Source organism: Canis lupus, chromosome 1 (genome assembly GCF_011100685.1).
Source record: "Canis lupus familiaris isolate Mischka breed German Shepherd chromosome 1, alternate assembly UU_Cfam_GSD_1.0, whole genome shotgun sequence".
In the NCBI taxonomy this organism is placed as follows: Eukaryota; Metazoa; Chordata; class Mammalia; order Carnivora; family Canidae; genus Canis; species Canis lupus.
Genome location: NC_049222.1, coordinates 4,198,294 through 4,216,393, shown reverse-complemented (window position 1 = coordinate 4,216,393; position 18,100 = coordinate 4,198,294). Strand labels below are relative to the sequence as shown.

The window sequence follows — 18,100 nt, the reverse complement described above, 5'->3', positions numbered from 1 at the left end:
TGACTGTAAAGAATGTATGAAAGTCAGTTCTGTGGCGTGATTCTAACATCGGTCCTGCCCCATCATGGCAATTTGTATAAGTAATGGAAACAGGTTAAATACTTCCATTCCGATGTTGCCAGCAGGGATGAAAATGAACATTTCAGTGGAATCGTCTCAACAGGACAGAGCGGGGAGGGGCCTGCATTGAATCATCGCCATGCCTTTGGTGGTGGAGCCCTAATGAGATTGCCCCACGTGTGCACACGTGTAGGTCAGCTGCGAGAAGAAGGCGGCCCAGGGTCGTTGGAGATTAGCACTCGGGCAGGGGGCACTGCGGCCCCCATGCACACGCTGCTAACTGCACGCTGTCCCTTCTGAGGGGGCACGCGGGGCTCTTCTCTCCCTCTGCTGGGTGGCCCACAAGGGCTATCTTCGGCTGGCAAAACCCAAGGGTGGTCTCTCAATGCCTCTAGAACCTGGTCTCGAAAGCTCAAAGGCAGGGAGGAGAACCCATGTTTTCCTCACTTCCCTGTAATTATAAAGGGTCAGCTTCTGAGATTTTTTTTTCTTTGCCTAAATAGTCACTTTACATCCTCAGTTGCCTATGCGGAGATGAGCCATTTTATTTGAATAGTTGCTGTTTCCTATTTAAAAAAAAATTGAAACTGGTTCATTTTTCACTGTGTTCTAACGTTACCTTATGTCTAGGGAACATATCACAGCGTCCAGCAAGAGACACACTCAGTTATGCCGGGTGTCCCATAATGTCCTTGTCAGTTCAGGTAGGCGGATGTGGATTATTCAATATGTTTTCATAGTAAAATGCTGAACGCATACACTGTATTATCCAGGATCATTGCTGTCCTCCCCGAACTAGACGATGTTACTTAAAATCCAAGTGTATAGAACATGGCAACATTGAGTCAGCTAGCCTGTTGTGGGAAAGGCCAATATTGGGTGATTCCAGATAGCTAGATTGGGGGTCAGGGCAAAATGGAGCATCTTTTATTGGAAGGACACATCTTTCACTTTATATTAGGATATTTTGTTATATTTTGTTTTCAGGTGGGGCCAGATGTGGTGGGGTGCTTGTTACCTTGTGTGAATGGGGATTTTCAGTAACCTGCTGGATTTTGAGGCACAGATTTAAAGCTGACTTTTAGAAAGAAGGTCCTGTTCCGGGGAAGGCCTTTCTGTCACTGTTGCTTCAGCCCTTCGGGCAAGGCACCCACTCTCCTGTTCGTCTATGTGAGAAACAAGGATAGCGAGCAGTCACATTCCTCCTGCGCGATAGGAAACAGGGCAGTGCAGGAGAACCCCTTTCTGTCGTGCGTAATTGGGGTGGAGATTAAGACGCAGGCTAGGGGATTGGAACCTAATTGCTCAGAGCCGGTGTTATTAAGACTCGAGGGAATTTGGAACTTTTCTGCATTTAGCCATTAAAAAAACAAATACAGCTGTCACTTCTCACCATTCTTAAAATGACTGTTGAATAGAGTAAATCTTGTTTTCTTGAAAGAAACAAAGATGTTTTTAAAAATGTTGGGCTGCAATTTGAGAAATATAATTTTTATCTAATTTGCCAAAGATAAGATGTTTGTGCCTCGTTGTATAATTACAATTTGAGATGAAAATATTTTTTTTCAGACAATATGTGTATATTTACATTGTAAAGCAGCAGGGCACACGTTGTTGGTGTCAGATGAAACTCTAACAGGGACCATATACATTGCCTTATGTCCACTTGCATTAGAATGCACAGAATTTCATGTTGCTTAAGATGACAGCACATCTTTAGGGACACATTGGCATCCAGAAGGCACATTTTATGACAAAAAATATTAACAAGATTTAAATTTTTTTTTTTTGAAAAAGTGAAATCTAGCCATATGATCTGGTTGTTTTGTTCCCATTTTGGGAATGATAAAGTCTATGTATTTTCCATTTTTTATTCATTCACACATGCACATGTGTACATGCATGCACACACACACTCACATGCACACACGCACACACGCACACATGCACATGTTCACACGCACAGACACACATGTCCACACACGCATGTGTGTACACACATGTACATGGTCATGCATGCATGCGCACACATGCACATGTTCACGTGCACACATGCACAGGTGCACACATATCACACATGCACGCACCCACACGCATTCACATGCACACATGCACACACCCACACACATTCACATGCACACATGCATGCACCCACCCACATTCACATGCACACATGCATGCACCCATACACATTCACATGCACACATGCATACACACACACTCACAAATGCACACACACGCACGAAGCTGGCAGCCCCTTCCCTCCTGCATCACGGGTGCTGGTATGTGCTTATTCCGATGTACTGTACGGCTGTGAGGCGTGTTCTCCTGCTGAGAGCAGGACACACTGCGTGTGCTCCGAGTGTCACACTCCACACCGTGTGCTAGGCTCCAGAAGGGCGGGGGGATGATGGCAAAGCTGTTTTGACACAAAAAAAGTGGCAGAAGATGATTTGGAGTCTTTGTTTTATTTGATGGGGAGAAATGTCATTTATTTCTATAAGTCATTGTAAAAGGAGGATTTTATACAACAGCTACCATTTCCAAGCTTACTCATTCATCAGATTTCCACGAGGGGGGTGGTGAGGGTGGAGGGGGGCTGGCGGCGCCGAGTTGGGGGTGAGTGGAGCACACGCAACGGCGTGGAGCTGATTCTGTTTTCTGTGAAACAGTGAGCTGCTCTCATAAAAACCTCCTCAGCTAAGAAATTATATTCATTCACCTTGTGAAGTATATCATTCTCACAGTTTCATCACTAGAAAGAAAACAAATACTGTATTTTGGTACAATCGTACCCATATGGATTTTTTAGAAAGTTGTAGCTTGTAGTAAAAACAAAAGATCATCACAAATAATTGCCTAAACTCAGAAGTTTTTGAGTCAGTGTCTCTCTGCCTCTGCCTGGGTAAAAATTTTTTAAAAGGCATCTAGAAAAGCAATTATGAGAATTTACTGATAGTAATAGACATAAACCCCTTTACTATGACTAGAGACTGATACATTGGTCATGGTGGCACGGATGTCCCTGTGGTTTGAGCACCATCGTTACTCATGGTTTCCAGGAAGTTGGGGGTTGTGTGACCTCATATGAAGCTGCCAGTCAATGTAGAGATCCTTATGTGGGATACTGGAGCTCATGGTGTGTCCCACTAGTGCACAATTTCTCTCTGGCCCCCATGTACTTAAGGACAAAAAGTCTCCTGACTCTTGTTGGAGTCAGCCCATCATCCACACCTGCAAGTCTACGTGTCTCTCTGCACCTGTTCCCCAGAAGTTGAAGTTCCCATTTCTCCTCGTCCATCCTGTGTATTTTGAGAATTAGACACTGGATTTGAAAGTGGGGACATGCTTCGGAGATGTGATCCTTGGGTGGGGTTCAGAGCCATAAAACCCTTTCTCCATCCTGGCTCACTTGTGTGTTCCGATGGCCTTGCTCCAGGAGGTTGTTTGCGGGGGTTCACTTCATGACAAGAAACCTGGTTGAGGAACCACAGGGGTGCACCACGTGCAGTGCTGCGGGGTGAGTAACCAGATGGGGAGACGTTTGCTACTGGTTCTTTGTCATGGCTCTTGCATAGGGTGGATGGTGTGGGAATGAATAGGACTTGAGCTTGTGTCACTGTCACCCATTTGAAGAGATATTTCAGGCATACGTCTCACCTCCTGATTTCCAAATATTGTCCATCGAAATGAACCTGACCCTCTCTGATGTACATCCTTTCCGGTGTCGATGGTCAGGGATACCAGGTTGGAACCCGGTGTTTTGGGGCCGGTTTGCTGACATTGGGTGTGTAGGCCCAGACTCGTCCGGCTGCCAGACAGCGCTGCCGTCCTTCCTCGGTGTGGAGGCGGGGACCGAGAACGTGACATCCCTATGCTTGGCATTGGGCATGCACCTGTTGGCGATTGCTAGCTTTTTAATTTGTGGAACAAGAGAACATTTGTACAGTCTACCAACCTACTGTTCAGTGGCCGTAAAATCCCCATGTGTTTTCTCAGGTCCGGAGAAGAATTATTGACTCCTTGCTCTTCTCTATTTTTAAGATCTAATTTTGCGGGGTTCTCATACGCTTTTCCTCTATTTCTTCATGACATCACAGAAAATCAGTGAAAGTTTGTAGTCTCTTTAATCAGGTTTAAGCTTTAATTTGTGCTGTCTCACTGGTTTGGTTGCATTACTAGAACGGGCATATAAGGCTAATACCTGGTGTGCTCATTGGGAGAAGCCTCAAAAGGGGGTCTCTTCTTCTTCATTTAACTCGACACTGAATTCTGGGGCAGTGAGGAAAAGAAGAAATTACAGTTAAGGAAGTTACCTGTGGATTCCTAATTAAAATTAGGGATGGGTAAAAGTTATAGGCCATTCTGTTTACAGACTCTGCTGTTCTTAAACATGGCTTCTGTTGGGTTTTCAGTGAAGAAATGATTCCAGTATAAATCAGGTGGTGTAGCAGACCAGTACATTAGTGATTGGTACCAGGCAATTAAAATCTGCCGAAGCGATAGAAAAATTTTTGCTACTATCACACGAGAGCAGAAGTGGCCTTTCAGCTTTGCTTGGCAGAGTGTCAACCTTCCTGCAAAAAATCAGAACTTATGTTCGTGAATTAACATATATCCTGCTTGTATTTTAATGTCCTTTTCAGAGTAGGAAGGAATGAGCTCTGTACCTATATCTGCTTTCTCTGCATTTTTTATTTCCCAATATATTCTAACTTTCATCAAAACCACCTGCTCTCTTTGTAACAGAGGTGAAGTAACTTTACAAGTGATCAATTATAAATTTGGAAGAAAGTGTGTTTTTGCAAGATTCTACAATGAATTGCAGCTGTACATTTATCACTTAGGTGTGTGTAAGACCCTTTTGTGAATTGGCCCCTTGGAGTAAATGTATTTTGATATAATGGCCATCTGTTCATGGATATCACATTTGCCGGTCTAAAACCTAGTTTGATGTAGATAAACATGTAATTTGGTATGATTGTATAGTTTCACCAGGTGGCAATACGATAGCAAAGTTCGGTATTTACTGTAAGCCAGTAACCAAGCAGGGACGAGACCTGTGTTTGATGTTTGTCACTGTTAAATATCCATTTTCCTTCTTCACAGCCAACTCTCAATTATGCGTGCTAATGAGGAAAAGAGCTTGGATAAACAAAGTTTCCCAGCCTGATTCTTGTCATTTATTTCCACTGCCTCCCGCGTCAGGCCTCAGGAGGAGCTGCTAACCAGGAATCCCGGGTCTGCTCCTTGCCAGTTCCCACCCACCTTCTGTGCTTGGTTCCCTGGTGGAAGGTATAGTAAAATCAGGGAAAACTGCCGAAGGCCACACAGAGGGGCCTGGGTGATGCAGAAGTAAAAGAACTAACTTCCCAAATGATTCTCTCCTCTGAATTTTAAGTCTGGTTGTTTAGTGCACCATCTACCCGGCGCTAAAGGCCAGAAATGGGCTGGCTCTCATTGGGACAAATATTCCATATGTTGTTCCGATTGCTCAGAGGTGAGCAGGAAACTTGCAAGGCATGAGGGGAGGCAGGGGACCCTCTGACAGTTTAAGGGGATGGCTCCTCTGTGTGCGCCGCCCAGTTTTCATCTGCAGGGCCTGAGGAGAAGGCAGAGGGACCGGCAAGCATGGACTGGGGCTTGATAGTGACACGGCCATTTCCATGAGCACTCCCTAGAACCACCGCCTGCCTCAAAAACACCAGTAATTGTCATGAATCCACTCTGGGGAGACTGAGGCCCCGATAGGTGGGTGAGTGTGTGTGGGGGCCACACTGTCCATAGGTGACCGGGCTGGAGCTCCTGCCTGCAGGTCTCATCAGTCTGCCAGGCTGTCCCTTCCATATGTCTGTCCTCATGTCATGAAAATGATGGGTGTCTGTTCTTCAAGAGGGAACCACAGCAGTGGCCTCATTAGCCTGGACCATCTAGAGATAAGCAGGTGAAAGGTCACCCTCCCCCACCAGGTTCAGCCTGCCTGAGTCACCCCTTCCTTCCATCCCCCCTGCCCGTGCCCAGCGTTACTCTGTGCACCTGCCATGTGGGGCAGACGTGGCTCTGGGGGCCTTGTCTTGAACAGTTGGTTTTCCCATTACTTCTAACACAGATATGATGAAAGCAAAGGCCCCCTTCCCTGCCTGAGTCTTGCTGAAGCCCGGTGTCCTGTTGGTCTTTCAGGTGCCACAGGGTGGGGATGGTGTAAGCATTTCCATCTTTAGCACTGCCCTGTCCTACAGGATCCAGTCTCTTCATTCCTCCCCAGGCCCAAACTCTTACATTGAAACTCAGTAGGTTCTAGAGCCTTCTGAGGGCTCTGACCCTGGGATGTGAGTGTCCTTGGTCTGAGCCCAGATTTGGAAGGCAGGAGCCACTGGGGGAGGCCTGCAAGGAGTTCAAGCATTGTTTTGAAAGGGCCAGATCTGTAAGCAAGGCAGAGAGGGTCAGAGCCCAGCCCTGACCCTGGGGAGGGGGCTCCGGAAGGTCCATCCATCAGCTGCCCAGCAGTTAGGTGAAGAAGAAGGCAGATTAGGGGGCAAGTGCTGGGTGGGTGCTCGCCGTTGGTGGGCATACAGGAGGTGCTGTTCCAGGAGTTTTATTATGTTCATTGTCGTCATTAGTGCTGGGGCCTTGGAGCCAAGTCAGTCCTTGAAGAGTCTCGGGATGGAGGTCACAGGGGTCAGGGAGGCTGGCTTGTTCGCTTACAGTATCAACCTGGACATTCTTTGAGCTCCCCAACACCTTTGTCTCTGTGGAAGTTGAATCGCTTGCACCTGTTACTGGCTGTGGCCATCCCATCTCCTGTCCTCGTGTGACCGTGAACACCCCAACTGCACTGCGGCTGGTGGGCCGGTGGAATGGGCCACTGGGATGCAGATCACTTGCTTGCATGGACATGCTGTCTTCAGAAGCTAGTTTTACCTGCCCATCTCGTCCTAGGAGGGAGCAGAAGGGTATCGCGGTGTGGGCGCAGGGCAGGCGGCCCCCTGCTGCCTCTCTGGGTCCAGGCTTCCTCCGGCCCCTTGCATGTGAGCATTGAAATGTGAACTCAGTCACAGGTAGGTCAGTGGGCTGAAACAGCGTGGGAGAGAGCAAGATAGCGGGGGGAGACCAGCTTGCCAGGGCCGACAGACCGGAAGACTGTAGTGAAAGTGTAAACCCAAGGTTCTAGGACAGGAACGTTCTAGAAGGCTGAAGAGGTGCAGTGTGATGATGGTTGAGCTGGTGGGCTGAGGGCCACTGGAGAGGCCCTGTCACCTGCGCTCGTCCCGGTAGGGTGGACGGGGGACCCGCTGGGGGACCCTCTTACCAGAACCCACATATAGCGGTACTCCTCATTGTTCTAGCCCCCCTTTATTTATTTTTTATTTTTTTATTTTTAAAGATTGTATTTATTTATTCATGAGAGACAGAGAGAGAGAGAGAGAGAGAGAGAGAAGCAGAGACACAGGCAGAGGGAGAAGCGGGCTCCCTGTGAGGACTCCCATACGGGACTTGATCCCAGGACCCTGGGGTCATGACCTGAGCCAAAGGCAGATGCTCGACTGCTGAGCCTCCCAGGCATCCCCTATTCTTCTTCTTCTTTCTTCTTTCTTCTTCACATTTTTTTGAGAAATAACGATTAACAAAGCCCTCTGCATGTTTCTGCCCTGGGCTGAGCCCTGCCCTTTCCAGGCCCCCTGCTCCCAGGTCCCCCTCACTGCTAGGTGCTCACTGCAGGTTTGCTGAGCAGTATGAGGTAGCTCATCCTTGTTTGTTGAGCTGAAGACCCTGGAGAAGATTTTGAAGATAGAGATATTGATCAAGGGCCACATCGTTCAAAGTAACCCATAGATACTTATTATCTAGGAAAAAAAAAAAAACTATTTTTTTAACAGAATTTTCCCCGTGTACCATGTATACAGTTTCGTCTTTTCTTTCCTCACTTAAAGAATGTCCCCATGCCACTAAAGATACTTTTTCATGTTTGAATAATAGTCCACCATCAGAATAACCTATGAAGTCACTTAATTATATTGTATTGTAGAAGACTTAGAGCATGGCAAATTTTGCATGGAATAATATTAGAAAGGACATCTTGGTGCACAAAGTTTTTTAATATTTCATATTACGTTCCTGGCTTTATGTCCAGAAGTAAAATTATCGAGCCCAAGAGTGACAACATTTAAAAATCTCTCCTCTTACTTCTGCTGAGACCCCCTCGGTTGTACCCCATGACTGGTGTTGAGAGGTGTCCATGTACTCCCCACGGAATATCTGTGGGTCACTGGTGCTCAGAGCACCTCCAGGACATGCTCGCTGGTGTTGGGCAGCTGACAAAGGGCAGCAGGTGCATCGCAAGGTGGCGGGGTGGAAGGACCTGCCCCAGGGCTCAGGTGACGCAGGTGGTGCCTCTTCCCTGTGTGACCTCAGGGAAGCCAGTTGGCTTCCCCGGGACATGGCTTCCTCATCTGCAAAACAGGCATTTCAGTGATGCTGCCTTGGAGGCCTGTGGGGTAAAATGCGGTGATAAAACGACCTCGGCCATTGGGGTGGCAGGCGGGGTGGCCCTCAGCAGTGTCAGCACACTGAAAGCCCCCAGCTTGACAGGGGACAGGGAAGTAAACATCTCCTAAGTCTTCAGGGGACGGTGGATCCTGGCGGGGATTAAGGGAGGCATCACGATGGAGGTGACACCTGAGCCTCCCCTCGAGGATGACTGTTGTTCACAAGGTTGGGGTGGGGTCCTGCGTGGGGCTGGGTTGTACCCAAGGCTGGACGTGTGGCCGGGGGAGGGCCCCTTGTGGGGATGTGCACCCCCTTCCCAGGGCATGACTTTAATGGAGTTTTACCTCTGGGATTGCGAGAGCGGGGGCCCCGGGGGCCCGGAGGAAGAAGGCTGCTGCTGCGGCAGGTGGTGGGTGGCGGGCGGCCTGCGGTATTGAGCTCCGGGCGCAGTCTGGATGCTGAGAACAAGGACACCCCCGTGGTTCTTGTTTGGGCCGGTTTAGTAACAGCCGAGTTTGGGGATTCCTAATTCAGGAGAAAGCGTGCTGTGATTTGGGGAGGGGGCAGGAGGAACATTTTGTTGGCACATAATGGACTTGGGAGTGTCTGGAACACTCACATCATGACAAATGCGTGTCCTACCCATGGGAGCTCCTTCTGTGCTAGACGCAGGCCTGGCTCCAAGAACACGCAGGGAATGTCACAGAGCCCCTGTCAGGTGCCGTCCCCTGGGAGGGCCAATGACCGGCAGGCCTGTTGGGGGACGTGGATTGGGTGGTGTTGGGCTTGCACCGGCGGACTTGGAGAACGGGCAAATGTCAACCAGAATGAGATGGCAGTGCCACAGGCAAGAGCAACAGAAGGGGGGCCCAGAGGGTCAGCTCGTGCCATCCTGGGAGCCCACGCGGTTGGGGCGGGAGGGACCTTGAAGTGGCCTCCCCTAGGGGCATGAAGGTGGGCGTGTGGAGCCCAGGTCGGGGAAGCAGAGGGGCTTTTCCCCCGTGCCTGCTGGGGTCCCTTCCTGGGAGGTCCAGAGGGCAGGCAAGTCAGGGACTCCTCCGTCCCACACCCCACCTCCTAGAAAACTGTGGCCACAGGAATCCAGGTGACAGAAAGGCTCACTCACCACCCATACCTCTTAGGAGGGCTTCGTCATGGATGAGGCTGTGGATTGCTGTGTGCGGTTCCTCCCGACACGGTAGTGATTGTTGCTTTGGGGCCGTGGACTCATCAGTGACACCCCTCAGCTGCACCCAGGAGCTTCTGGGTGTGCCCGGCGCCACCTCAGGAAGAAGACAGATGGCGTGGGACTGAGTGGGGTCCGATGACACTGCATCCTGCCAGGCCTGGGGGAGGGAGCGCCCGAGAGGTTAGGCTGATGCCAACGCAGTCACGTCTGTGCCTTTGCAGAGCTGGAGATGCCGCCTCTAGGCTGGGGCTGGGGGCGCCCAACAAACCCTGGGAGCATGATGGGGATTTCCCATTTCTGGGTTTCCGGAGCTGAGACAGGAGTGCCTTATGTGTTCTGCACACACTGATGAGTGGCCGCCCGGGTGTGGACGGTGGGCAGCCTTGCCTCCATCCAGTGAGGACACAGACCTGCAGCGATGGGCCTCCCAGGCTGAGCCATACTGGTTTGGGTAAAGCCTTTCCTTGAAATTAGTTTTGATTAATTGCTAGGGCCTCAGTCGGGCTTTCATAGAAGCCGGTAGACCAGGTCTCTGAGGGTGATCCCAGTGGATCATCGTTTGGGGGAGGGTTGGAGGGCGGCTCAGGCACAGGCCAGCACACAGGGACCTGGCCCTGTGTCTTCAGATGGACTGAATCTGCCCAGATGGCTTCCTAGCCTCATGTGTCCCCGTTGGAACCCACAGAGGTGGACCTCGGGGCCCTGGCCCGGCTTGCTAACAGGTGGGAGTCTGCCCAGTGCTCCTGGAGTGGGGCCTGGGCTGAGGACCTGAGCTTCAAACCACCAGGACCCAGGACTGTCCTGTCCTGAGCCCTTAGTAATTATAGACAAGATGAAGATGACATTCAACTTGGCAATCTCTTTTTTTTTTTTTTTTTTTTTACTTTATAAGCTTTACATTTCACAGTGGGGCAGTGGGGTGGGGGAGCTTGGATTGTCCGGAGTATCACCCAGGTGCCGGTGCCTGTAGCGACACCTCCTGCACTGTGGGTTGTCACGCTGGCAGCATGAGGCACTAACTGCAATGCCCAGGTTTGTTAGTGGACTGCCCTTCTGTGTGGAATTCAGCTGTGAAACACATGAACGCTCGTGCTCAGATGGCTCGATGCCAGCATGCAGGTGTGGGGAGGCGTGGGCAGGGATGCTGAAGGCTCCAGCCCAGAGGGACTGACCCGATGTCTGAGCCCGTGGTGCTCCCCGGGCATGCCCAGGGGTGCTCGCCGCCACCCCAGCCTGAAGCCCTCCATGTGTAGATGCCAGTACTCCCCCCTCACGTCCTCCTGTCCCCGGTGTCCACCCCTGGGTGGCCACGATGTTCGTCTCTCCTATCAACCATTCCTGAAGACGTGTGTGCTCTTTGCCTTGTTCCCTTAGGATCAGGCTCTGATAACGTGATAATGAGTGATCATATTTAATGAGACACCCCTCTTGCATCATCTCAGTGCATTTTACAAGGGGCTTCCTGGAAAATGTCTTAACCCCAAATTTCCCAAAGAATGCATAGAACACTAGTTCGGCTAGTTACTTTGTCCAAAAAAATTCAAAATACATAAAATTATATTGGTCAAATAAGTTAAGAGCTGGTGCCTGCAGTTAGCTACCCTTGGGAATGAACAAGATCTGTCACATACTAAAGGATTTCAAATGTCCTGTAGTAAAAAAAAAAAAAAAATCAGGTTTCATCCAATGATTCATGTGCCCTACAAAGCCCTTGTTCGTGTGACACCTGTCAGTGTCCTGTAGTTCCCTCCGGGAGGTGATGCCTTCACCCCAGAGATCACTCTGCTGTGCACTTGTGGCTGGAGGGAGGCTGTCGTTGTGTATACTCCAGGCTCTGTTAAAATTTTAAAAAGGGTGTTTTTATTGTGGTAAAATCTTCATAATGTGGGAGTGAACCTTTTAAGCATCTTCAGGCGGACAGTTCAGCGGCTTTAAGGACACCCACACTGTTGTGCAGCCATCCCCACCATCGTGCAGCCATCCCCACCATGTGTCTCCAGAAGGTTTAATCTCCCTGGGGCTGAAACTCTGTCCCCATGAAACGCTGCCTCACGTTGCCTTCCTCCAGTGTGGGTCCCTTCAGTGTGGGTCCCAAGTATCACCCTTTCCTGCCTGGCTCCTTCCACTCAGTGCAGTGTCCCTGTGGTTCATGCACATTGTAGCAGGTGCCTGTCTCCCTGCTCTCCAAGGCTCCACGCTGTTCTGTTGAGTGTATACACATAGTTTTGTTCATCCATTCATTTATCAACAGGCGTTTGGGTTGTTTCCACCTTCTGGCTCTTGTGAATAAAGCTGCTTTGTCCAGCTGTGGCCCCGTGTCACCCGTCCGTCATCCCTGCGCAGGTTATATCTGCTTTGTCCGCACTGGGGGGCTGCTGGTGCTACTTTTTTTCTTCTTTTTCTTTTTTTTTTTTTAAAGATGTTATTTATTTATTCATGAGAGACACTGAGAGAGGCAGAGACACAGGCAGAGGGAGAAGCAGGCTCCTCGCAGGGAGCCCGATGCAGGACTTGATCCTGGAGTCCCGGGATCATGACCCAAGCCAAAGGCAGACGCTTAACCGCTGAGGCACCCAGGCATCCCTTGTCCTTCTTTTTAAGTGAAGACCAGAGTATTTTTATGGCTTGCCGTCGAGGAGGCTGTTTATTTTTGGAAAGCCTATGATACTGTCTGTGGAATGTCTTGCCCTGAAAGTTGACAGGTGCCACCTGCTGGGGAGGCATGAGGGACCCACACATCAATGAGGAAAGGAACAGCACCCGGGTGGAGGTGGCAGGGCTCCCCTTCCACCCCGCCGCAGCGGCCACCCTGATGTTTTTACGGAGCGGGCAGGTCCTGGCCCTCTGGGTGAGGCTCCCTTGCTGCCAGCGTACTCGCCCGGGAGGACGGGGGATGTCGTCCTGGTCGAAACCTAATTTCCGTTGCAGCCATAGCGCGGGTCGTCCCAGAAAGCGGGGGGGTAGCCTCGTAGCCTGGGAGCTTGGCTGAGAAACATCTTTTTAAAGATCATCTAACTGCTGGGGAGGCCGCGTCCTTGAAGATGATTGATTTCTCCTCACTGTGTTTCATTTTTCTCTCCCAGCTTATGTTCCCGAGGAAGAACTGAAGGCAGCAGAAATAGATGAAGAGAACGTGGAGGAGGATGGGCTGTCTCTGGACATCCAGGAAGGCGACTACGTGTGCAATGAGGACGCGGAGATCAAGGAAGCCCAGAGCTACCAGAACTCTCCCGTCAGCACTGCGACGAATCAGGACGCGGGCTACGGGTCGCCCTTCAGCGAGAACAGCGATCAGCTTGTCCACTTCAAAAGCTCATCCTCCAGAGAAGAGAAGGAGGAGCCGCAGGCTGCAGACAGCGTCTCCTACCCCCAGGACAGCTTGGCGCAGATCAAGGCCGTGTATGCCAACTTGTTCTCTGAGTCCTGCTGGTCCAGCTTAGCTTTGGATTTGAAGAAGTCGGGTTCAGCCACCAGCACCAATGATGTGGGCCCGAAGGAGAGCACCACGCCTGCGCCCACGCCCCCCACCAGTACGGCGGGCACCTCGGGCACCACGGCAAGCACCCCCAGCTCTGGCTCAGGCTCGGGCTCTGGGGGAGGCGGGGGCGGCGGCTCAGGGTACGACTGGCATCAGGCCGCCCTGGCCAAGACGCTGCAGCAGACGTCGTCGTACGGGCTGCTCCCTGAGCCCAGCCTCTTCAGCACCGTGCAGCTCTACAGGCAGAACAACAAGCTCTATGGCTCTGTGTTCACAGGCGCCAGCAAGTTCCGCTGCAAGGACTGCAGTGCCGCCTATGACACGCTAGTGGAGCTGACAGTGCACATGAATGAGACCGGGCACTACCGCGACGACAACAGGGACAAGGACTCTGAGAAGACCAAGCGGTGGTCCAAGCCCCGGAAGCGCTCACTGATGGAGATGGAAGGCAAGGAGGACGCCCAGAAGGTGCTCAAGTGCATGTACTGTGGCCACTCCTTTGAGTCCCTGCAAGACCTGAGCGTCCACATGATCAAGACAAAGCATTACCAGAAAGTGCCTCTGAAGGAGCCAGTACCGGCCATCACCAAACTGGTCCCTTCCACCAAGAAGCGTGCCCTGCAGGACCTGGCGTCACCATGTTCCCCCGAGCCGGCTGGGCTGGCCACGGACGCTGCGCCCAGCGAGGCAGCCAAGGACCAGAAGACCGCCAACCCCTACGTGACGCCCAACAACCGCTACGGCTACCAGAACGGCGCCAGCTACACCTGGCAGTTCGAGGCCCGAAAGGCGCAGATCCTCAAGTGTATGGAGTGCGGCAGTTCCCATGACACCCTGCAGCAGCTCACTGCCCACATGATGGTCACCGGCCACTTCCTCAAGGTCACCAGCTCGGCCTCCAAGAAAGGGAAGCAGCTGGTGCTGGACCCCGTGGTGGAAGAGAAGATCCAGTCGATCCCACTGCCCCCGACCACACACACCCGGCTGCCTGCCTCCCACATCAAGAAGCAGCCCGACTCTCCCGCGGGGTCTGTGCCCGCTGAGGACAAGAAGGAGCCCGAGAAGGACAAGGTGCCACCGGCGGCCAGCGAGGCGGAGAAGAAGGTCAAGGAGGAGAGCGAGGACGCCCCCGAGAAGTTTGAGCCCACCACCCTGTATCAGTACCTCCGCGAGGAGGACCTGGACGACAGCCCCAAGGGTGGGGTGGACATACTGAAGTCCCTGGAGAACACAGTGTCCACAGCCATCAGCAAGGCCCAGAACGGCGCGCCGTCGTGGGGCGGCTACCCCAGCATCCACGCGGCCTACCAGCTGCCCGGTGCCGTGAAGCCGCTGCCGGCCGTGCAGAGCGTGCAGATGCAGCCATCCTACGCGGGCGGCGTGAAGCCGCTGTCGTCGGAGCACAGCGCGCTGCTGCACTCACCTGGGAGCCTCACGCCGCCACCGCACAAGAGCAACGTGTCGGCCATGGAGGAGCTGGTGGAGAAGGTGACCGGCAAGGTCAGCGTGAAGAAGGAGGAGCGGCCTGCCGAGAGGGAAAAGGGCTCTCCGGCCAAGGCCGTATCCCCCGTGGCCAAAGAGAACAAGGACTTCCCCCGGGCCGAGGAGGGCGGTGGCAAAGTGCAGCAGAAGAAGGTCCCCGACGCCGAGGTGGCGAAGGCCAAGAAGGAGGGTGTGCCTGACGCGCACACGCCCAACGGCACTGAGCCCCTGAAGGCCAAAGTCACCAACGGCTGTAACAACCTGGGGATCATCACCGACCACTCGCCCGAGCCCTCCTTCATCAACCCGCTGAGTGCGCTGCAGTCCATCATGAACACCCACCTGGGCAAGGTGTCCAAGCCCGTGAGCCCCTCGCTGGACCCGCTGGCCATGCTGTACAAAATCAGCAACAGCATGCTGGAGAAGCCGGTCTACCCTGCCACCCCCATCAAGCAGGCCGACGCCATCGACCGCTACTACTATGAGAACAGTGACCAGCCCATCGACCTGACCAAGTCCAAAAGCAAGCCCCTGGTCTCCGGCGCGGCCGACTCCGTGGCGTCGCCTCTCCGGGAGAGTGCGCTCATGGACATCTCCGACATGGTGAAGAACCTCACGGGCCGCCTCACCCCCAAGTCCTCCACGCCGTCCACCGTGTCCGAGAAGTCCGATGCAGACGGCAGCAGCTTTGAGGAAGCGCTGGACGAGCTGTCGCCCGTGCACAAGAGGAAGGGGCGGCAGTCCAATTGGAACCCCCAGCACCTGCTCATCCTGCAGGCCCAGTTCGCCTCAAGCCTGCGGGAGACGCCAGAGGGGAAGTACATCATGTCGGACCTGGGTCCCCAGGAGCGGGTGCACATCTCCAAGTTCACAGGGCTGTCCATGACCACCATCAGCCACTGGCTGGCCAACGTGAAGTATCAGCTGAGGAGGACAGGGGGAACAAAGTTCCTGAAGAACCTGGACACAGGGCACCCTGTGTTCTTTTGCAACGATTGTGCCTCTCAGTTCAGAACTGCTTCCACGTACATAAATCACCTAGAGACACACTTAGGCTTCAGCTTGAAGGATCTCTCTAAGCTGCCGCTAAATCAGATTCAAGAACAGCAGAATGTTTCGAAAGTCCTGGCCAGCAAAGCTCTGGGCCCGGTCGGGGCTGCCGAGGACGAGTTGGGCTCCACATTCCAATGCAAGCTTTGCAACCGGACCTTTGCGAGCAAGCACGCAGTCAAACTGCACCTCAGCAAGACCCACGGCAAGTCCCCCGAGGACCACCTGATCTATGTGACAGAGTTGGAAAAACAATAGCGTCCAGGTATGCAAGGGACCGCGGCACATTGCACTACACGTCCTCCTTGTACTGCACTAGGCCTGGCTGAGCCTCCGAAATCAGCCTTTCCTTTGTTGCCGAGCTGGCTGTCTGGACCTTGGTTTTTCTTACACATATTTTGTAGTTATATTTATATGCTCTTTGTCCGATTGTGCATGTTATTTTTCTTTTTCCGTGAGTCAAAGTCTGACCTTTATTTTCAACATCTGTTCTTGATGTTAAGCTATCTTTTGTAGGAAATAGTGGGGCACACTACTCAGAGACATTTATTTAGCAGAGAAGAAAGACACAAATAACAATGATAAAAAGACATCCTAAAATTACAAAGTTGCCATGACAATAAAGGTCATAGAACCTAGTAGTGTCAAATTTAACCCTTTGAGGACTGCAATTGCATTTCTGTGCCTTTCACTCAAAAAAGAAAAAAAAAAGGAAAAAAAGGCTTAAAGGCATTTCATTCAGATCAAAAGCTGTGTCAGACACAAAACTTATTTAATAATTAAAAAATGAGCTTTTATATGCAGAACTGGTTTGTGAAGGAAACATGCATGCAGCTGTTGGAAGATAGAAGGTTGTCTAGGACTCGTGGGGTTAGGAAGCCACAGCTTTACACATTGGAAACAAAAAAGCAAAACAAAAAAACCCACCACCACCACCACCACCACCACCAAACACCCCAGTTGCCACTATGCCCAAACCCTCTGGATGCTGAAAAAAAAAAAATGCCACTTTTGGCAAAAAAAGTATGCAAGCTATTATTTAAAAATGTGTAAAAATGCTATTTCTTTTTTCCTGTAAAATACTGCGGTTTATAGTTATTTACAAATGTAAGCTTTGGTATAAGCTGACCTTTCTATAGCGTGCTGCATTGGTAAATGAAAAAACATGGGGCAAATGTTGGAGTCCTTTCCTTGTAAATTGCCAGCATCAGCTTAAAAACCCCTATATGTTACATATCGTACCATTTTAATCTATTCAACTTTCTTTGTACCTTCTGGCTGTATGCTTTCTCTTTTAACTTTTTATATTGTCATTTTATATTAAATTTCTGTGTATATAATGTAAAACCACAATTTTTGAATAAAATTTAGTTCCTGCAGCTTGATTTAAATAGAGAAATTTTACTGGCACCTGCATCTTTCCAGATGCATGTATATCAGACAAAAATAAATAAATGAAAACAAAGCAAGCAATGCACTATTAATTATACATTTTGATGTTCTATCATTAATATTGTACAGTACATTTTGGTTCACACAATTAAATCCACTGTTTTCTCAAATGTAAAATAAACCCACATGCAGTTCTTGATTTACATAGATTGTCATGTCGTCATTCTATTGCCTTTGAGAAGTTATTTCGGCGGCAAGAGGTATTGCTTATGCGATCGACCGACAAGAATTCTATTCAGAATCACCGTTTCATGATTTGTGTGCTGACGTGCTCCGTTCAAATGATAAGTATTGCTTTTTTTCCAGTATTGCATTTTTTAAAGATGATAATTAAAATGTTTAACTCCACTGGGTGCCATGGATTACTGAGTTTGGCCACCGAGCGATGGCTCTCCTGGATGTGCATGGACCGGCTGCTTCCTTTGGAGGATCCTCGTGGACCATTTGAAAGTGTTCGCAATGATCCTTAGTGTGAATCCAGGGACTCAGTGGGAGTGGGTGGGGGTGGAAGGGTGGGTCTGGCTCTAGCAGTGAGGACCCTGGGGAACTTGGAAGCAGTTTTGTGTTACTCCAAAGAGGAAAGCCTGATTTCTGCACATCTAAAATGGCACAGTTTTGAAAAGCTGAGCTGCTCCTTACTTGTGTTTGGGACCAGCATTCCTCCTGGAGGTTCCTCTGGAGCACCGAGGGGCACCGCCGAGCAGGCTGCCAGGACTCCTGGCTTGTGGGCCTCCCCAGCCCTCAGCTCTAGGGCTTTCTGCATCAGGCTGCATTGAGGGGGGGCCCCCAGCCTCTCCCCTTTCCACAAGCACTTACAAGCATGAGCGGGAAAATGTCTTTTTCTACCTTTTGCTTCAGTTTTCAGAAAATTCTATCCCGAGAAAGGTTAGGAGGCACAGTGC

General features: G+C 50.9%; 1 protein-coding gene across 2 annotated transcripts in view; it reads left to right on the top strand.

The window, feature by feature from the left end:
* TSHZ1 (teashirt zinc finger homeobox 1) overlaps positions 1–17,343 on the top strand; it is a 77,904-nt gene extending 60,561 nt beyond the window's left edge. The window contains exon 2 of one of the 2 annotated variants that reach the window (XR_005353312.1): positions 12,820–12,946. Coding sequence is in view for 1 of the 2 variants with exons in the window: in XM_038525762.1 (XP_038381690.1) it covers positions 12,820–16,004 (3,185 nt within the window). In the remaining variant the exon portion in view is untranslated. Of the gene's footprint in view, positions 1–12,819 lie in introns of both variants that reach the window. The other variant, XM_038525762.1, reaches the window with a different exon arrangement.
* The last annotated feature ends 757 nt before the right edge of the window (positions 17,344–18,100 follow it).